At 35.9% G+C, this 22,747-nt stretch overlaps 1 protein-coding gene across 1 annotated transcript in view; it reads left to right on the forward strand.

Annotated features, from left to right (window-relative positions):
* Window positions 1-22,747, forward strand: part of LAMA2 (laminin subunit alpha 2) — a 356,269-nt gene that overhangs the window by 324,862 nt on the left and 8,660 nt on the right. Inside the window, 10 exon segments of the mRNA XM_032185008.1 lie at window positions 1,596-1,734; window positions 3,368-3,379; window positions 5,800-5,920; window positions 8,376-8,594; window positions 9,960-10,108; window positions 13,815-13,991; window positions 14,792-15,008; window positions 17,627-17,686; window positions 20,154-20,266; window positions 21,864-22,053. Of these exon segments, the coding sequence (XP_032040899.1) occupies window positions 1,596-1,734; window positions 3,368-3,379; window positions 5,800-5,920; window positions 8,376-8,594; window positions 9,960-10,108; window positions 13,815-13,991; window positions 14,792-15,008; window positions 17,627-17,686; window positions 20,154-20,266; window positions 21,864-22,053 (1,397 nt within the window).

Here is a 22,747-nt window from a genome sequence, read left to right on the forward strand (position 1 = left end):
AAATAAAGAAGCTTTTCCATCAGTTCCCTGATGTTGTTCAAAATAATAAAACAAACCTGCATGATTTTTGTTAGGATAGCAATAGCTTTTTTGCTGTACAGTCCTTTCATACTCAGCATATCCCAAAACTCTTTTAAAAGCAATGCATTAAATACTGATAGTACAGTATCTCAGCAGATGAGCACAGCAGCCATTTCGAACAGACTTCTGTGGCACACTATCTTTATGTGCTAAAGTCTCCGTGCCTTCTGAATCTTCTGAATCACCAAGAGCCCCTTAAATATGCTTTTCCTCCTCTGTCCTCTTCAGTGCCAGCTCTCCACCTGACCTTCACATCTCAAATACAGACTCACTCTTGTCATTTAGATGAAGTGGACTTGAGAGCTGGGCAACTAGTCAGAACAACTCTAAGTTCTCACCTCTAGATTTGCTGCACCTTATTTATATTCAATTATCTTGGCCCATACTTAACTCAAAACATATTAATACAATAAAAATAAAATACAATGTCACATAATTGTAATTCATTCATACCATTCAAACATATTATGTGTTTGTATAGAAGATACAGGTATAGAAAATTATTCTTAGTCTATTTACAGTAAGGCACAGCAAAGAAGTCTATCCTCCAGTCAATTCTCTTTCACTCCTGAAAAACAAATAGTTTCAGGTTTTTTACATTCCTTCTCTCTTTAAAGGATGTTTATTTAGTCAGCTGCTTCTACAAAGGACTCACTTGTATATTAGAAGTAATTTTGTGCATTTAATTGTCTGGGAAAAAAAAAAAAGAAAAAAAAAAGAAAAAAAAAAAGAAGGAAGCAAGGAAGGAAGCTAGGAAGGAAGGAGGGGCAAAGTTGGCAAAGAATAGGGACAGAAAGGAGCAAAGAATAAAGGAAAGAGCTCTTTTTTTGCATCTCTGAGGAATAATGTTCCCTTCTTCCTTGGGGACTACACAGCACTTTTCAGCATGTCATGTCTCTCTCAGTGAATCTTAAATTCTGTATTAATCCATACATTGAAAACATAGATGAACAAGTATTTAAATAGGATGTTTTTATATAGTTCATCAGTGAATCCAGACTGAGATTAGACATGACAGCAATTGAATACTTTGGGCTGAAAATTGTTTAGAGTGACTGATTGTCAATCTCTTAGGCACATCATGATAATCTTTAACTAACTTTTACTCAAAAAACAAACAAACAAACAAACAAACAAAAAAACTACTCAAGTGTCAACCTTTGGACTGAAATCACAAATTAAATGTAAAATGATCTCTTCTGTCTTGAGTTTGTCCTGAAATGTTAGCTCCAAATTACATTGACACAGAGAACATATCAAATTGAAACTGGTTTGGAGAATATATAAAAGCATACAGAATTGCTATATCTTTTCAGAAAAGTGTGGGTCTCCCCTTGTCCATTACTGACAATTTCAAAACCCAGTGTTTTAACTGAAACAAACAAACAAACAAACAAAAAACCTTCTTGCCTCTCCCTTCATCTGGGAATCTTCCAAATATTTTCTCTTTGGTTTCTTACATTGACGTCATTGTTTGTGTCTGATTTTTGAAACTAATCTCCAATCTCTTCCAGCTAACATATCAATTGTGGACATAGACACCAATGAAGAAGAGAATATAGCAACAACTTCTACAGGCAGCCACTCTGGGCTCAACTTAAAAGGACATGAGAAAATATATTTTGGTGGATTGCCAACCCTTAGAAACCTAAGGTAACGTGGCCCAACCCATTTTTTTGGGGGGAAAGGAAGGTAAATGAAGGTAAATAAAGTATAATCCTATTGTCTGTATCCACTTATTGAACTCATTTGCAGTAAGTGAATGGTGGATTCAAAATGTACTCTACATTACCACACCAGACCAAAACTTCACTTGTACATTTCAGCATTGGTCACAGTTCATGTGATGTTCAAATATGATGTAAACTGTACACTGTAAATGGTGCTGTACAGCTTTCTGATGGTGTTCAGAGCCATGACATAGCTGGCTTTCTCTTTTTAAGTCTATTTTCTTAAATGATGAATAGAATTTGTGGGTCTAATCATACAGAAACACCTCCATACCTCCACAAAATTAATCACAAGTGTTTTACTTGTGATGCATGAGTAAAACATGCATGAGTAGAAAAACTGAACTACAAATTACTCCTTGTGGGATTACTGTTAAATGTACATGCATGTCTTCATAACCTGGGTCACTGTAGTTTTAACACATCAAAAAATACTGTGTTTAGAAATCACTTAAAATTATTTGTAGATGTAAATTCCTAGACAAATTGAATTCCCCTTGATATATATAAGTAGAATGAAATATGTAAACTTTTTCACTTCAGAAACCTGACCATGAATTTCTTACTTCATTAAAGTTCCTGATATATATTTTTAAAGCATTGCATATGATTATTGATAAACTTAAATTTTAATATAATACAGTAACTGGATAACAGGCTCTTTAATTTAGTGTGTGTATTATATGGTTTTAAATAGACCAAAAAGCTTAATTAAGGCTTAATTGAATATTCAGCAGTTTTGCAATGACAAGAACAAGAGAATTCTGTACTACAATGGACAGAAGAGCAACACAGAAACAAGCCCATTAATCTACGTCAGCTTTAGCTACATGGCATAATGACAGTCTTAAAGTTGTCTTGTGTGCAAGGAACTGGTGTGATTAGTCCACAGGCTGTTCAGTAACTAAAGGAATGGACACATTTGTTAATTTATTAGGTTAATAACTGACCTCTGGTGTCAAATCATCCAGCAATAAAAAGATCTAAGCTATTTTACTCTTGAAATTTAGCACTATGTTGTGTAATAGTGAAATCACACCAGCATATTATGAAATATCTAGAGCAATTATATTTCAACAAATCCTTTGTGGTCGCTCAGAAAACCAGTGTACAGCAGCTACTTGGACCTCTGGCAACCGTTTTTGCCTATAATCATTGGTGCAAGATGAATCTCAAGGTAAATTAGAGTCAAAAATAGTGAAAAGGGGATTAAAGCAAAGCTGAGCTACTGCAAACAATAGATGCTGAGGTCCCTGATTTTGTAATTACCAGGTTGTGTCAGTTCTGCAAAATTCTCTTACGTGGTTTGCTTTTTACTCACGACCAAGTACAGCAACAAATTATAAAAGCTTTCTGATGTACTACATTTTAAAGTATCTGTTTACCGAGTAATCCGATTAATTATGGTAGCCTAGTAGTGTGTATAGAAACTCACCATCCATTGTGTGTTGTTTGTATATCTGCTTCACAGTGAAACATTTTGAACCTTGTTAATAAGTATCATTTGCTATAATTAATGTAATTTTGATTTTCTTTTTCTTTCTCTCTCATCCTAGTATGAAAGCAAGGTAAAAATAATCAGATTACTTGCATGACTTGCATGTGTCTAGTAAGTGCAGCTTGAAAGCACAAGCGGCAATGCAGAAGCAGCGTGTGGGTAGTATTTATACCAGCTGTTATGCTAAGGCTGTTAATTCAGTGAGTTGCTCCTGCTGCAACAAGCAAAGCTGCTTCCAAGTGCTTAACGCTGTCATGTTACATGCTGTGCCCACACCTACACAATCAACTTTTATTTTCCTCACACAGCTGCTTAATTCAGCTGTGTTTGTTTATTACACTGGAATGCATCGCAAGCAAAGCTACAACAAGCTGTATTTCCAAGTTTGGTTAAGATCTCTAGTCTGTAAGAGCAGCGTAGTCCAGGGTCAAGCAAGGAGCAATGCACTCTAAGGCTGTGAATTAATTCCTTAGATGGGTATGAAAGATAGGTGCAGACTTCCGTGAAATTTACTACTTCCGAGTTTAAGAACTGGGGGAAGGCTGGGGATGTCATTTATTTTGTTACAGTGTTTTCAGTTTGCAGCTATTTGCTTCCTATTTTGCTTTGAGATTTCTGATATGAACTACTGAACTTGACTCTGTTTTGCAACTTAATTCACAGGTTGAATTAGAAAAATGTAACTTCCCCACCATGATCCAAGAGACCGACTCTTTTAAAGACAACTAGATTATTTCTTCCCATGCTCCACTCTTTTCTCATGTTCACTTGAAATTGATCCTATTTTGGAAAAGAAAAAAAAAAAAAAAAGTTTCTAAGATCTGAATGAACTTGGAAAGTTCATTAAGAAAACATCAAGCAAGTGTTAAATGTTTACAGTTAGGAACTGTAAGATAGCAGCAACTGCCTCTAACCAGAGAGCACGAGGGCAGTCTGTAATTGGAAAGGACAAGAGGGCACAGGAATTTGAAGGGGTTATGGATGATAATGACAGGAGTGTATGGGCACTGTTGACAGGGACATGGCAAAAGAGTTCTGCTGCTGGTAAATGAGTCTCTAAAAGAGCTGGGGAAGAGCTAGGAAAATCAAAAATGAAAGATAATCGCAACTACATGACTGTAAATAAAACAGAATAAGGATTATTTTAGTAAGCCAGATGAGATGGTTACTTTAAGTTATGTACAGGATGCAAATTTACCAGAGAATACATTGCGCTTGCTAGGATGGCTATAATGCAAAGAATGGCTTTCGGTACCAAAATATGCAGCTAAACAGTATCTAAGCAAAATGGTTTTATTTTGTAATTAACAATCTTAAAAAGCTTTTCTTTCCTTGCAGTGAGTTGAGTGGTGGGTTTTTGGTGTGTTTTTGTTTGTTTGTTTTTGTTTTTTTCCCCCATGTTTTTAACTCCTTATATATTTTCCAAATTCATTTTTCTTTCTTTGAGCTGCTCACATTATTCGGGTATTTTATTAAACTGCCAACACTCATGGGTGACTGTAATATTGTGAGTGAATTAACTAGTGCTTTTCTTTTGAGATTTAGTTTCCATGGTATGAATAGCAACATTTTTTTCTGAATTGCCTTTATAAGGCTTTTCTTCTTGCAAACCTGGTTCAGATTTTGCCAGCAATTATGGTCTATCTCTGGTGTTGCCAGGCCTGGAATATGCAAATTATATTTTTACATTCAAGTATCTTTAGTGTAACTTTCAGGGGGTTTCTCATTTCTTCAGGCTTCCAGCTGATAAGTCAAAACCTGGTACTTTGCAATTCTGCTGTAGTATTTCACGTCTTGAATGGGTAGTTGGGCTCTATAACAAATTCATGTGTTTTGTTTTCTTTAACTGCCTGAGAAAGTCAAGTGTATTACTATGTTTAAAATAAACATGCAGCTGTTTTTCATCAGGAAATATACTGGAAATATAAAATATAAAGAAATCAAATGTTAGTCCATGTGACCATAAAGGATTCCCAAAATCACTATCAAGTGATTTTTTATTTTTCAATCTTTGGTAAATACTTCATAAGTATTTATATGCTGCAAAAGTTCCTTTTTCATTAAGATCTAGCATGCATAAAGATGAATGAAACATCTGTCTTCCAGTCAAGGTTTTTCCTTATTGTTATGATTTTCCAGCTTGCACCTTTCTTCTTTGCTTAAAGAACAAAAAGAACAAATACTTATTTCATAGCTCATTGTCACCAAAAGTGACAACACTCCTTTACCAAAAAAAAAAAAAAAAAAATACAGAAAAGAGGTCTATTGCCAAAAGGAGATGAATCTCCTCTTACATCTTTGTTGGGTGACAAGTGCATTATGTACTGATGGGTGGCAGAAGGCAAGATGTATTCGTTTGTGTTTATGTATGCATTTAAAAATAAAAATCAGGCATCTGTGCATCTCAAAGTGCATGTGTTTGCATTTAGCTGCCTGTGCACTTGCTAAAGTCTGGTTTTGAAACTAAATTGTACTTTTGAATTTTTTTAGGCCTGAAGTGAACTTAAAGAAATATACAGGTTGCCTCAAAGAGATTGAAATTTCAAGGACGCCATATAATATTTTGAGTAGTCCTGATTTTGTTGGTTTAACTAAAGGATGCACACTTGAGGTTAGTCTGACTTTAATATATTTTGGTCTTAAAGGTCATAAATGTTTTCTGGTTTATGGCAGAACGTTTTTAATGTATAATGTGTATTCAGAAAAAATACAGAGATCTAACCTGAACATCAGAACTATTTAAGAGAAAGAAAGATTAATTAGTCTGATCAGAAAGTAGATCAGTTTTCCAGATCCTGACTTCTTGGACAGTATCCCTAGACAGTTGTGATATAACTAGCTCAAAAAAATAGGATTTTCTACAGTGGATTTTCAGGAGTATAGCTTTTTTTCAACTGACTGAAATAGGAGTTATTGACATTAACAAGGATTAAATTAAGCACTGACAATATTGCAAAATTCAAGGATTTAAATTCAAGGATTTAAAGGTGTTTTTAGAAGATGCTTCTTACAAAATAACTCTCTACAGAATGAATGACTTTGAAAGCCATGGAGAGCCTCAGGGTAACTGAAACAAAGTCACATTTCGGGTAGGGTAGTGTTATATTGTAGTGTATTGTATTGTAGTGTTCTACAATAGGGTAGAACACTTATTGCTGCAAGATACCATTGAAGTTGTAGGGACATTTCTTACTGATCATTCAGAATGTACAATGTTGGTGTTATTATTTTAACTTTGAATACTGCTCAAGTCCAATTATTTTCATCTGTTGCTGCTTCTAATTAAGAGACTTCTGGTTCATATAAAAGTGGAATCCTGATTCAACATTTTGGAAAGAATATAGTAATTTTCTATGGAAACAAAGAGTCTTATGTAAAAAAAAAAAAAAAAAAAAAAAATCAGGTGACAATTGTCTCCTGATTAATACTTTTTATTACTTCCCTGGAAACATATGCTGTTTAAGATAATTTTGCAAGTATATATGTGTTCTCGAGCTGCATATCAGATAACAGTACAGTAAATCTAAATTATTTGCTATTTACTTGATGATCTCCAATTATTTTCTCCAAAACACTGCTAATTTCCTTTGAACAGTAACTGGAACTTGGCCAGGACAAACTAAAGACAAGTGACCACTTTTGCTGTATTCATCACTTATACCTTCATCAGAAAAAAAAAAAAAAAAAAGAACACAATAATAGGACTCCCAGATAAGGTGTAGACTAGATGGATATGTCATGAGATGGCCATTTTTAATCTCTTAGGTTTGTGATAAAGCTAAACCAGATTGTTCAAATTCTTTTAAATCTTAGTAATTTGAGTTCAGAAAAAAAAAAAAATAGAAGTTTGTATTTAATTCCATTGATTGTAGATTCTTTCCTGAATGGGAGAGGATTGTCATATTCATTTTCTTCTGTTGCTGTGAATCTTAGAAAGAACTTTGTTTTTTGGGATTTTTTTTTTTTTACTCTTGAGGTTTCTGAGTTTGAAATCTAATTGGATTAAAAATTTTCTTGGTGAATGAAATGTTCTAATTAAAACAAGATATGTAGGATAATTAAAAATAAGTGAAGTAAAAGCATTAAAAAAAAAAAAAAAGGCTGGATATAATAAGCTATGCAAATACCCTGGGATTTCAGAGAAAGTTAAACATCAACAGTGATTGTATCTGTCATAGTCTCTTATCTCTGTATCTGAAAAAAGTTTTACTGTACTGAACAAAATGGTTGGTTATTTTAGAAAAATCATTTTTTCTATAGAGCGGTCTTCTTCTGATGGAAGAGTGCAAGAACTGGCAGAAATTACACAAATTCTTCATGAATATGCACAAATTTTTGTTTTGATGAAATACTCTACTCTTTAAACTGTGCCTATAGCTACAAATGTCCAAAGAGTTGGGCCATGAGCAAGGAGTGCTTCATTTGTGATCCTGAGTCATCAAGAAAGCAATGGTGCTTAGTGAAGCAATAATAATGAGGCAGTAATGACTCATTAATAGAAAGTATTTTCTAGGCAAGTTTGAAAAATAATAGAATCTAGTTTGTGTCGCTAACAGTTGTACTGATTTAAAAGCAAAGTCTCACTGTAGTAACTTGACGAAAAACATTCATATAAAAAAAAAAAAAACACTCTGAGCAGATAGTTTTAATAGGGGAGTATATTCTGAAATTGGACTGGAACTTTGTATTCCTGTAACCAAGAATTCCAGAAATATCCTAATGCACCAGATATAAACAGGTAAACTCATGTTTGCACACTTTGAAAAGTAAATTTATAATAATTTTATACAAATAATGTTTATCATTTATATAAAATATTATTTTATATAATTTTACATAAAATATTTTATATTTAATTTTATATAAAATATTATTTTACATAATTATTTGTTATTTAAAATAATGATTTTTATTTTATTTTCTAAAAATAATGTTCATTATTACTTTCCATCTCTCATGCTAGTTATATTTACATAGTTTATTATCTTAATTAATAAAGCTTTTTGTGTGTTCATACTCTACTTTTAATCCTACTCATGCGCTTTCCTGTCGTCTCCTTTCTGCAGAACATTTATACAGTTAGCTTCCCCAAACCTGGCTTTGTGGAACTGCAGCCTGTCTCCTTTGACTTGGGCATAGAAATCAATCTCTCCTTCAGCACAAAGAATGAGTCTGGGATCATCTTGTTTGGTACAAGTGGCACAGTTGTCCCCCCAAGGAGAAAACGCAGGTACACAGGGAGGAAAGCTCCCCCTCTGAGGAGAAAGCGCAGACAGACTGGACAGGTATGAAAAACCTAGCAAAAGATAAGGAAACCCATGACTTTACCAATTTTATTTTCCACTCAGTTTTTTTCCAAGGCACTGTCATGTTTATTCTTAAGTTAAAATTCAGTGACTGGGGATAATTTATTCTAATATTATCCTTTATCTGATAGAAAACATAATAAGGGCTCAGAATTGTGTGTGTGTGTGTTTTTATTATGTTATTGAAGCAACTGTTTTCTCTTAAGGAATCATATTTGAACATCCATTGCTTGCTGCTAAACAATGTATTGTTTTTCTATGATATAGATGTTTCAAGTTGTTCCTTTTTTTTTTTTTTTTTAATCAAACTTAAATATTTGAGAATGTTAGTCCTTATTCTGAGGACTACTTCTGCACTCTTTGTGCCTGGAAACACCTCATTCCTGTTCACATAGGCTCAAATGAGGGCCACTCAGTTTTCCTTGAGACAATGGGAAAAAAAAAAAAAAAAAAAAAAAAAAAAAAAACAACAACTAAGAGCAATGCAAGATAAGCTCCTTGTTGTGGGATTTATGATTTAAGAGTTCTCCAACCTCTCTTCCTCTCCCTTTCTGAAGAAGAGGATAGAGACAATTTATTCAGAGAAAATACCTTCAGAGTTAGCAATTATTCGAGTCTTGAATAATTAAAAACTTAATAGGTAGACATACTACAACAAAGATAAGCAAAAAAAATATATATTTGCTGCTTTCTTTTGGGAAATGATATTTTGTTGTTCTCCTTCACACCTGTTTTGGGACAAAGCCCTTGGTGACCTGAAGCAACACACTCCAGGAACAATGCATTATAATGGCTCGCCCACATTGCATTGACTTCAGGGTAGGGGCACCTTTGTCATTACGTAGCTCTTCAGGTCACATGAGTGAGCATAACACTCATTGCTATAGTAACTGTAGGTTAGATCTTGGTATCTGCTACAACATGATATTGGTTGCTAGAGTAACTACAAGCATAATTTGCCAGCCCTCCAAATGCAGAACTCACACTGAGACCAAAGCTATTCAGGGTTTGATAGGTTTAAGACCAGGAACAGCAAAAATCAGAAGAATTTTAGGTTAGAAGTCTCTTTGCTTCCCTGCAAATAGGTATGCACAGTCAAATTTTTTGTTGAGTGTTTCCAGCATGACTTTATTTCACCTTATTCAATTTATTTCACTTTATTCTTCATTATAAAAATACTATTGAGCCTGAATGTGGCAAAAGCAGCAGAACTTCAACTACACTATCAGTGAACAATATAAAAGCCAGTGTAAGAAAATACAACATATATACTAATGTAAAAATAAGTGAAATTTTTTCTTTCCAAATGTACCTTACCTTCATGTAACAATGTATATGTTGCAGGCGTACTATGCAGTGTTCCTGAACAGAGGTCGACTGGAAGTACATATCTCCACTGGAACACGGGATCCACACAGAATCACCATCAAACCAGAAGCTGGAGAGTTTCATGATGGAAGAGCACACTCTGTGAGGATAGAAAGAGCTAAAGGGTAACAAATAATTTGGAGGTGCTACAGAACATGCAGTACAGTACAATTCAACAAAATGAATGCACCAGTGTCATTAGCAATCCACTCAAATGCTTCCACTGAGGCAAAGAATGTGCCTCCTTATCCAAAAATTTTCAGATGTCAGTTCCTGCCAGTGCTTACTATTCTGCACAGCAATGTATATGTGCTTTCATAGGTTACCAGCCTGTTTCTCCAAAGACCCGCATTTGTCTGAATTGGTATTTTTAACCTTCTGATGCTTGGCAAATAAATTTGATTAATCTAATCTGTACATCAGAAATGCTGCTGTGGTGTAGTAAATCACTCTTTGGAAATGTGTAGAAAAGGGCCGTTTTCAAAAAAAAAAAAATATAACAGCAACAGCTCAGCAGCCTGTAACTGTTTTGAGATGCCATGTGATAGTGGATGTACAATGTTGCCCGGATAAAATGGTAAAACAGTGAAGGTGCACAGTCCCAAGTAATCAACAGTCTTTCTTATAGCTGGAAAGCCATTGCACACCTTCTAAGATCATGTTGTTATAACTGCATTTCACTTAGTTTCCTTTACTCTTTCTCAGCTATCATAAGAAATGCTCATTACCCCTTCATCATTGAGGAAGTGATTAGAAACAGCACTACTGTAGTAGTCAGTATTATTTATGGCCTGAACTCACCCTTGTTCCAAGCAGGGTTTGTGGGCATGTATTGTACAAACATTCAGTGGATTAGTGCACTATGTACAATGCTGTTCTGTCTTGCTTTGTTAAAAAGAAACTAGGAAGAAGATGTGACATCCAGCATGTTACAAAATGTGGTAGATTAATTGAACAGGCTTATCCAAGCATGCTGAATACTAGGCTTTACTCTTTATGCCCCATCACACTGAAGCCTCCTTGTCCAACAACTCCTGTCTGTTCTATTCCCCAGATGCCCTCCTGTGTTCTCTATAACCTGCTTTGCTTTGCTTTGTCCTTTGTCAATAGAATTTTGTCTCAATTGATTTTGTATCATTTAAAAAAAAAATCTTGTAAATAATGCCTTCACAAAGTCTTTCTCCCTCGCTTTGATGTCTAGTTAGAGGTAAAACTGCAAATTCTTTGGGAGAAAGAATTATTTTGGAAGTGGATGACTGCATTACACAAAACATTATAGGCTGCTGTGACAGAAAACAATTATCCATTAATTACAATAAGCTCTAAAGAACAAAAGAAGTTCTCTTCATCAGTGCTATAGCAAGTACAGTAGCTTGACCCATGAAAGTACAAGACACAATGGCTGTACAATGCCATCCACTGATGATGCTTGTTAGATGCACCCCCCATTTCTTCAAAGTAGCTCTGTTACAAAACAAATTGTCTGAACTTTGCAGTTTCTGTAACTTAAATTGAAGGGAAAAGATATAAATTAAGACTAACCCCTTTCTCTGCTCATCATGAACTCAAGCTTTATTTGATTAAATATGAGGGATGTCATCTGAAAACTCTTCAGACTGCTAATTGTCCATATAATTATAAACTATTTGCTTTCTCTTCCACAGTAATTATAGGATACTGTTTGAGGACTAATGCACATCATTGTATGGTTCTGCTTGGTGCCAAAATGTTTACTATGGTAATGGCTAAAGACGAGATGAAATGTATGAGTGCTGACAAAGAAGTTGACAATCAGTAGCAGTGGATAACAGCACAAAGAATAACTCGAGTCTTGACAGGCTAATTTTCCTACGCTTGCTCTGAAGGCAGCGAAGAGAAGTATCTTCTTTGGGACACTTCACAGAACGTAAATTAGTCTGTTGCTCTGAACTGACCCCAGAGAAATCTCTCTCTTTCGGTTTCCACTGCTGAGGGATCTAGGGGAAATCCTAGAGATTCTCCTCAAAGACAGGATAATACCCACTTCCTGCAACCCTCCAAAAATTGAACCACTGTCTTACTCTACAGCATTCTAGATCAAATGAATGTATCCATATTTATCAGGAAATTGGAAAATTTGCATGCAGTATTTCAGTTATTTAATTTAGGTGCTTAAATGCCTATTCAGTTCTGTCTAGGACTTGTCAAAAAAAAAAAAAAAGCATTTCATGTATGAAAATAGGCCCCTTTTCAATGAACATTTTCAATACTTGGTTTCTGTCTAAGGTTTGTATTTTGTAAGGGAAAATATAAGAGTTCAGTATCATTTTGCAGTACAAAAAAAAAAAAAAGTGAGGTTATCTACCAAAAACTGATTTTTTTTTGCTACGATTTAGGGATACACAGTACTTCTGAAAAATCAAGCTACTTACTCATAGATATACAACCTGGATTTAGATATCTAATTTTAGTCAAAGGTGCTTGAATACGTAGGTCCTGGTATTTATTTTCTCTTTAACACAACTGTAACATATTTGAAATTAAAACTACCCTTGATAGATCATATCAAAGTTTATAGACACAGATGCATTTTCTTTCTGGTCTTATCTCCTGACTAAACTCTATTAAATACAGTCAAACAAGATAAAGAAATTATGCCCAGTAGCGTTCTACATTCACCTTCAAAAATACGAAGGTCCCATCCATCCTTTGCGACTCAGCTCACCTTGAGCTGGATTTGCTCAAAAGTTAAAGATTTTCTGTTTCATCCTTCAGTTTCAAGTTATTTCAAAGGCAGCAGGGTTTTGTTTTGTTTTGTTTTTATCTCATTGCTATACCTCATTTTGTATGTTAGCCATCAAAATTATCTATTGTCCCTTGGTTCCACAGACCTTACGCTAACACTGCTTTCCTAGTATACACATCGTATGGCTTGGGAAAGTATTTTTTTCACTTTATGTCCCTTTTACAAGGTTTCCTTGTAAATGTGCAAACCTGCAACATTTGCATCTCAGTAGCTTTGTTAGGAAAGAGCACTCAGCTTTGCTCTCACATTTGATTCTGGCCTTTACTAGAGCAATATTTGCCATCAACATATTTATACCTTTCATGTTTGCTCTTTTATTGAGTTCTTGGATTGGCTTGATCAGCCAGTGTGGCTGTGCTTCTGTGGTAGGCCCTTAACAGTGTCTTCTATGGGAGAACTTTGTATCTTTTAACCTTTTAACTTGTAACATATGTGTTACCCATGAGACTGAATTATAGCACATCCATCAGAGTGTAAGAACAATTCTTCTGCTCTGCCATCTCCACCAGGAAAAAACAAAACAAAACAAAAACACATCACTAGATCTTTTAAAAAGTGTACAGTATCTGCAGTTGATTCCTGCAGTCAGAGCAGTCCACAGCATTGATTGCCTGTCCACCTGCAAGAAGATAACTGGTACAAACTAGGAAATATGGAGCCAAAAAAAATGCGACCCCATGCTGTTCCTATCCTGCTGAGGACTATATTTATAATGGAGTACAGCAGACTTGGCTCCCACCATGTCAGTGCTACACTACAAACCACTTCTTCCTGTTCAACCAAAGACCGATATTATTGCCTCTCCACAGCACAATTTTGCTGAGATCTGTTACAGAACCACCAAGAAAGCTCAGCAGTAGCTGAAAACCTTCCAGGGGTTAACATTCATTTAATGTGAGCAGCTAATTACATAATATTACATAATTACATAACACTCAGTGTTATAGCTGGCACAGGAGTAAATGGGGCCTGCAAAATGGTGATTTTAATACAAGCAATAGCTGGAGTAAAACATCTATTTTTTTGCTTTTAAATGTTTTTCACAGGATGTTTACTGTTCAAGTAGATGAAGACAAAGGTCAGACTCAGAGACTGCCAACAGACCAGCCCATCTCTGTTAGGAAGCTCTTTGTGGGGGGCATTTCTTCTCAGTTTCAGATTGCACCTCTCAGAAACATACCAGCATTTGAGGGCTGCATATGGAATCTCGTCATCAATGCCACGTAAGTCTCACAAGTGACAATAAATGTCTGATTAAAAAGGTCTGGTTAACTACCTTGGCTATCAAAAGAAACTTCATTTTTGCAATGAATCATAATAACAGCAAGCCCTAAAACATATTCTGTTTTCTTAATATGACCTTGCTTTCTTGTCTGCAACATGCACTCCATAGGACATGCAATTAATTAGGTGTTTTGCAGACAAGACAACATCTGTTTATTTAACCATTAAATAGACCAGAGAAATCCTCAGAAACACTGTAGTAAGGCTTTCCTCAGTGATAGGTATTTATGGCGTACTATTTTAAGTAACACTGATCTCCAAGATTAACCAAATTCTGAGAACCACTGTGGAAATTAATTTGCTTTGTGGGAAGTGCCTTCCACAGTAATTTGGAAGGAACATTTAAATAGAAATAAAAGGTACAATGAATAAAGTAAAATCACTATAGAAAATCTTCACATAAATCTTTCTTTCACATTTCTTTCAAGAACTTAAATTAAGATTTCATCACCCCACACTCCATCAATGTACAGCAGAGAGAGAAGGACAGCTCCACAATGTGATTTAGCCTACCTAGACAAGCAAAGCTTGCCAATGAGGGTGCACTGATTGTAGGAAGGAAAGCCAACTGCGACTATCACTTCTAATTTAAGTGTCTCACTTCAGTACCTAAAACAGATGGGATAAATCCTGGCTGTTGTGTCCTGTGAAGTGAAACTACATAGCTGTTTTGTAAAAAATGAGTGGTAAAGAAGCAGAAAAACTAATGACAAACCTTGATTTCTTTGTGTGTTCTCAGGCCCTTGGACTTTGCTCAACACGTGTCTTTTGAAAATGCAGATATTGGCCAATGTCCATCTCTAGAACCAGAGGCTAGGCCACCTGAGGATGAAGATAAACCAATCCACTCAACAGTCTTGATCCAACCTGAGCCAGATGGGGAGAAAGAAAAACCAGGAACGCTTCCTGATAAAGCCTCCCCACCCCCTCCAACACCATCTCTAGCTTCAGCACTTGTAAGTACAGATCACTTCACTAAGGGAAAGCTTGAAAGTTTCTCTTACAAGGCAAAAATTAAAAACTAGCCATCAAGAATAATGAAGTATTCTTTTTTTTTCACAAAAGTAGCAACAATTCAGCATGATATTGTAAAGAGAACGCTTTGTTGCAGGCCAGTAAAACCTGTGGATAATGGAAAACTGGTTGATTGCACTTGCTTGGATTATCACAACATTATTTTAAAGAATGATGTAGCAGTAGAATTCCCTTTGGCTTGCATGCTTATCCCTAAACCCTCATACTTAAGGGCGTAAGCCTACCAATACCTGGTCAGGGTTAGAAAGGAAATTTTCCTGTAGGAAATCCACATCATTACAATATTTCTTGTGCTGTTCTTTGAAGTACATGCTAACAGCTAAGTCAGTGACAGGATAAAGAAAAAGGTAGACCAGAGGTGTTTGATATGACAATTCCTCTATTGCTATTTCATAAATTTTGTCAGGAAACTTAATAACCAGAACCCCAGTCAGTGCTGAACTGAGCTCAATGGTAATTGCCAGAAATCTGAAAATGCTAGACAGCAGCAAGCAGTCATATACAATGACATTTAAGAAGGAACTTCTGTCGCACATGTAGCAGTTTTACAAGTTGATGCAGCATGTTACTGCCCAGAAAAGATATAAGCTTGGATATCTAAATATTAAACTGGATAATATATCCACAGGAGTATACTCTTCGGAGAAAAATCCTCTGCATTTTGTTACATCTGTATACAAGCCATCACTTTATACACTATGTAGTTCAGTATGGATGAGATTTCCAAATAGCATGAAAGGACGTGCATTTCATGGTTAGGAGCTTATTTACAGAACCATAATTTACAGTACTATGAGACTGTTTTGACAAGCTGACAAATCCAACATTTAATTTCCATTTTTATTTATATCAGATACATCAGAGTCAGTGAATTGGACAGTTTCTTCCAGAGTGGCTTCCCAAGGTCTTTTAACCATTTGGGGATGAGCTTCCACACCGGATGAAAAGTCAGGATTAAGCAGGGATGTTATCTAGTCTGTCAGCTGGGGAGAAAAGAACATGAATTCACTTCATCAGCCATTCCTTGTTACCTGACTCGTTTTCAGAATTCATATCTGGTTTTCCTTGAAAATAGGCAGGATGTCTAGCAATGTTTTCCTATGAACATAATGGTACAAAAATTAAGACAAAAATTTCTAATCATTAAGATTAATTTATACTGGAGATTCATGGCCACCTTCACTGGCCAGATACGTGTGGAAGAACGACTTTTCAGGCACTATTGAAGTCTCCAAAGCTCATACAACCATTTGTGTACCTGGAAATGGGAACTAAGGGATCAAGATAGGCAAGCTCCATCTTAGTTATTATGTAGCTCTTAGCCCCAGAATTGTATGTGTTGGACATTCATGCTCTAGGGTAGCATTTTTGATGAATTCCCACAAGGTGGAGTAGTTGTAACTTTCTGTTTGGAGTTAAAAGTAAGCAAATATGCAGCATAGTAAGACTACCATACCATAAAGAACCATGCAACAAGGTAAAAAGGGTTAGCCGCTCTTAATGATCACTGTTATGAAAGAGCACAGTCAAACTAGCAGATATTGCCCCTTGAACAAGCGTTATTAAAAAAAAAAAAAAAAAAAAAAAAAAAACTGTGATAACTGTGATACTTGTGATCACAGAATCATAGAACAACTTGGGTTGGAAGAGTCCTTAACGATTATCTAGTTCCAACCCTGCTGCCCTGGGCATGGATACCACCCACTAGATCAGGTTGCCCAAGAGTATATCACTTGTAACACTTACCTAGTATCTAGTTCAGGGAATTGCTCAGTAATTTACAACCAAACAGATGAACCAGGCAGTGTAAAAAGAAGCAAGGAAGAATAAGAAAGGCAAGGCAGAAAACAAGAAGAATGTTGTCTATTTATTAATACCAGAAACTAGTTCCATTATAACTAGGTGAGTTTTATATAACTTATTGAGAGCTGTGATAACTTGAAACAGGTGTTCAAAATAAAAATCTAAATATAATACCATTATTCCACTTTCTTGTTCAGAAAAATGAAACAGTTTTAGTATTCTAAAGACCTTTTTGTTTTGTTTTGTTTTGTTTTTTAAATAAGGCAAGCTTTTGGACCATTTTTATATTTATCTAAGTTCTCCAATGTATTTTGCTGAGGAATGTTGCAACAAAATAATTAACTATTGTTTAATAATGAGATAATGACAGTTATGCAGAATCCCATTGAACCAAGATCGTATACAGAAAATATATAGCAAAAAGTCATTTCTATGTAAGAAGCCTAAATAAGGTATCTGTTTTATTTAAGTCCTTTTAGGAGCTCTTTTAGATCTCCACTATGCATCTCCATGGAGAGGGGGAGGGGGAGTTTAATTCCAAATGGAAAAAAAAATCCTCTAATAGAGGCAAGACAAGACCTAGAAGTACAACAGTTGGGAAATGCACTGGCTACCAGTCTGCTGCTGCTGCTTGCTATGAGTGCCAAAATGTTTCTCAACTGAGACCATGTTTCCCAACTGAGACCAGTGCTTGGGTAACTGCTGCTTCTGCCTCATGTTATTCACTGCTTCTCAGGACTCGCTTGCCACTGAAATGAAGAGCGCCAGCATTACATCTGCATTTGACCCCATGACGGTATCTTCCAACATTTTTCCAAGCATTACTTCATTGCTTTACTAACACTATTTGAGGAGCTGTGGGTACCGTTTCAGTTGTGCTATCTTTTTTCCTGCTTCTTCTGTGATTGCTAATACAGCATTGTTTGTCGGGAATGTGTGACACAGTCCACCAGTGGGCTTTTCTGTTCTTCATTCCCATCGTGATTCACACTTAGCTTCTTGACTAACCAGTCAAGTCCCTGACACCTGAAATGACTGAAGTAAAGTGCAGCTGAAGAGCTCAGTCTTGAGGCTCTTGGGTAATATGGAAGATTATTAAACAGATGCATCTAAATGTAATACACCTTAAAGACCTTACACAAGAAAAAAAAAAAAAAAAAAAAAAAAGCCAGGATATTTTAATATGGGTTGATAATCCATACTTACTTGGCAGTCTTATGAAGGCTGTTAAGCTGGCTGTCCTTAGCTGAAGTGAAATCAGAAATAGGCTTATGAATAAAACCTGGACTTTTTTAAGCATGCCCTATGGATGTTTTTTATTAACATTGCTTCATCAACCCAAGGAATGCTGCCTTTTATTGATAAGTATTTATCCATAATTAATCAGTGTATGCTTGCTATGATTCCAACCATTGTGGATGTGTCTGGCATGTTCCCCCACATCTTGCATTTCCTTACAGTCCTCCAGCTGGGATGCAGAAAAACTGCAGTGTTCTCTGGGATGCAGCTGCAGTGTCAGAGCCAGACCTTTCTCTAATATAAGCCAATCTAGCAGGCAATTTAATGTCAGAATGTGTCCTCTAACTATGCAATATGCCACAGCAAAGTAGGTGCTAGTTAATTTTTCAGTTCTTTTCTGTCATTCCAGCACCAGTAGTTAGTCCAGATCTCAAAATTTTAGCAAGTCTGACTGTTACAGAATATGTATAGTGTATATATAATATATGTAGTATAATATATAGAGAGAATTATTACTAACATAGTTGTGCAGCTGCATGATAAACTTGTAAATATTAAATCAATTAGATAACTAAAAACCACCCAGCATTAAGAGAATAAGGTTTATTTTTCTATTTGATGATCACTGGAAGACTGTTATCACACATTCATAACTTTGTTTGGTCCCGTTGAATTTTCATTGTTTTTTCCTTCATTGCACATTGATGTGTACTTGTCATAATGCATGGTGTTCTGCTCTGTCATGTTCCATACAGAGCATTATTGGGGAAAATTCAATTTAGAATTTCTCTTCATTGTTGTGAGGGTCTTTGTGACGTGTGAAAGCAAAAAATTTAAGGCTACTGAAAACCTGAGTGAGAGGGAGAAAGAAAATTCCTCTTTGTATTTAAAATCTTAGTGGCTGATGTGTCATTCATGACATTTTCAAAATGTTTCACAGAAAGAGCTCTTTGTCTGCAAAGCAACTCACCTTGTGCTTTGCAGGTCCCTGCTGAGTCAGGGCTCAAATAACAGATTGTCACCAACCCAAAATGATATCAGCTACAGTGCTTAAAAACAGAGCTTGCAGCTATGAAACTTTTGTTTTGTTTTGTTTTGTTTTCCCTGTAGTATTGTTGTCCTAGTAGTGTTGTGTTAGATCCTCTGAGCAGTTTCTTCACAATACTCTCAGTGGGAGGCAAAAGCTAGACATGAGTAGGAGCTGGTAATTACCATAGTGTCTCTAGGCACCCACATACAAGAGCTTTTGGGCTAGAGATTAGAAGACCTGGTCAAATTAAAAAGGAAAAAAAAAAAAAAAAAAAGGAAGATATTTTACCTGTCATTGTTGTATCACTCTAAGTTTAATAAAAGTAAAGCAGACAGGGAGGGGCTTCTTCATTTACGCCCTGGGTAAAGTGTCTGCATTAGACAGCTCAGGGAATTTAACAGTTGTTACCTCTATAGGTCAGTCAGCTTTTTTTATTGTTGGTGTGGGTCTTTTAACAGCAACAGAGAAAACAACAGCACATTAGACAACATAATTGTAAAAAAATATAAAGAAGCAAAATGAAGACTCACTGAGAGGTACAAGGTCTGAAACTATTTTTATCTCATTTTTAAGTTGACTAGTTTTCAAGTCAACAGCATAGCATCCCCTTCAAGTTTAAGTCTTGCTTCATTCGTGTAAGAGGGCATCCTACAGTGTAAAACTCAGTTATGTGAGCAAGGAGTACACTGAGCTGCCTAGAAATCACTTAAGAATCTTGTAAACGTCCACTGATGGCATGAAAGCAGCAATGTTCATATATTACTTGCATTTGTTTTTATAACCAGCTTAATGAGCTCTGCTTTTAAAGCAAGTTCCTGTCATACTGCTTTATAACTTCAGCTTGTGGGATGAGACATCAGCATGCCAGAAAACTGCAGGGCCAGTGTCTAGACTAGGAGAAATAGTCTGATTCCTGAACAGCTGGAGGACTTCCAGCAGGTGCACAGCTGAGATACAAAATATGAAATTTGTATGAGCACTGTATATTTTGCAGGATTCCTGTGCTGCTGACACAGAACCAGCCATTTTGGAAGGTGGGAAGCAATTCGGTCTTTCAAGGAACAGCCACATTGCCGTTGCATTTGATGACACCAAAGTGAAAAACAGGTACGTTGTTTATTTCAGTAATGAGCTTTCATGGAATAATACCAAAATAAAATTCAAAAGCTTCTCCCACAGTTATGGACATTATCTGAAAAATCTCATGTCCTGTGGCTAATTCATTTCATTACACAAACATAAATAATGTTAAAGCGTGGAATCTAGGCAATGAAATGTCCATCCAAGTAACAAAAACAGTTTACCTCTTTTTTTTTGGTAAGGGTTTGGGTTTGGGCACATGCAAAACCTAACAAACCTAGACTGACTTAAAGAAAAACAAACGGAAGAGTGTAATTAGGTCATCCAAAAGAGTTCATAGGTTGCTTTTTGCAAGGAAGTTTCTAGGTTCGGTAACTTGACAATTTATGGTAATAAACCAACCTTCTTTTTTCCTCTCTTGCAGTAGTTAAGATTGGGCATGCACAGTAAACACGTGAAATGACATTGCCCTCGCGAAGTATAATTATAAATACATATCCACACTGACATGTGAAGGAATTCCCAGAGTTCCTTCTAAGAATACAGATGTTTTCAATGCCTTACTAATTTACAGGTCCATCAGCTTCACGCTCAGTTGTTACCCACACAGATGTTGTACTGTGTATTTTCATTTATGCTAATTTTAGAAAACTGGGAAAACTATTAAAAGAAAAATATAATCCTATGGTCCTTGCATGTGCTATTTTCAAATAAGAATCCAGGTCTGTCTGCTTTCATGCAATGATTTTTCATTTTTATATGATCAACTGCTTTCCAATACTGACTTTGCAGCTCAGCTAGGGCTAGGGTAGCGATCTGCTGCCAGTACAACCTTTGCATTCAGATAATCTAAATCATTTCCCAGGGTCCATTTCCAAGGTTCTTTGATGTAAGAAGGAAAGATTCACAAAAGCAATAAATGCATCCTGCATGGGGTGGGGCCTCACCCTCAGTGTCAGCTGTCCTACCTGTGTCAGTGCAGGTATGGGGCTGGTAGCTTCAGAAGGGGAGGCTGGTTGTAGGGGAGGTTTTCATCATTACCAATCAGTTGAAGAGGTCAGTGGTTTTCACAAGAGAGCAGACTTCCTCAGACACACCCCCATATTTTGCTGGGAGAAATCAAAATTAGCATCTAATATTCCAACTGTAAATGCTTCCCTCTGCATCTTTAAAAGTTTGGTAACCTGTCTTCAGGCAATGCAACTCACTAGAAACTAAACATTTGCTGACTTTCACTACAGCTGTCTCTTACTTGTGAGCATTGCGTGTGTGGAAGATGGATGACACCTCTGGAATTTTACAAATGTTGTGATTTTCTAGCAACAACAGCTGCAGCTGAGAATTGTATCTCCAAATTCTGTGACAAAGTTGCAGTAAATACTTTACTGTATTTCCACAGTAACAGGACACTCACATGTCAGGGATCAGATGTGTGTGAAAAGCAATGCACGCACGACCAAATTATTTTTCTTAACTCTGATGGGCAAGTAAAATAGTTCACTAACTGTAAAGTTTTGTTCGAGGAATGCAAAAAGGTAAAGTGGGTAATTTTATCTACTGATAATTTGTCTACTCTGAATATTGTTTTTTTTTGCATCCATTTTCTTGCTTGTTTGATTTTCAGACTCACAATTGAATTTGAAATCCGGACAATGGCTGACTCTGGCTTGCTGTTTTATATGGCCCGCATCAACCATGCTGATTTTGCTACTGTTCAGATAAAGAATGGACTGCCTTACTTCAGCTATGATTTGGGGAGTGGAGACACCAACACAATGATTTCCAGCAAAATAAATGATGGCCAGTGGCACAAGGTATAATAGTCTCTAATGCTAAATTACTCTCTGTAATGCTGAGAGAGAGCTTTGTTTTGCCTTAGGATATTTGCAAAAATATAGTTTGTACAAGCTAACCTTTCAAATAGACATTTTTGTAGTCTGCAAAATTTGTGCTTTGAGGTGCAATGTTAAGTACACAGCATACACATGTATTCTAACAAAGAAGTTATTGTTGAACTTTGAATTTTCTCCTTCAAGAAGCATGTATTTCTGGACATATTTAGAATATGTCCAAGTATGGTAAGGAATTGCAAAAAATGTTCCTTCTTGCCTAATAGGACTCTAGTGAGTATCATCTTGTACCGTTTCAATACATCTTTAAAGCCATTTGTTTATATGTTAATAATGTCACTGTTCAGCCATAATACTAAGAACAATGGAAAGAAATTAACATTTAAGTAATTTTTCCTGCATTATTAATTCAATTCATTAGGGATTAAATATGATGCTAATGGATGTTTTTGTCTTATGTGACTTCATGAGAGGAAACATTTTTCAGTATATGCAATGTCTGTGGCTTTTGGATGGTAAGGGAAGGACCAATATCACAACCATGAAGTTCAATATGTACTGGGCCAAGAACAACAAACACATTGTATATCCATTAGGTGAAATAAAAGCTTGAAGGCACCAATAATGAAAAACAAGTAACTGAGTATTCAAGATATAT

This window comes from Aythya fuligula, chromosome 3 (genome assembly GCF_009819795.1).
Source record: "Aythya fuligula isolate bAytFul2 chromosome 3, bAytFul2.pri, whole genome shotgun sequence".
NCBI lineage: Eukaryota > Metazoa > Chordata > Aves > Anseriformes > Anatidae > Aythya > Aythya fuligula.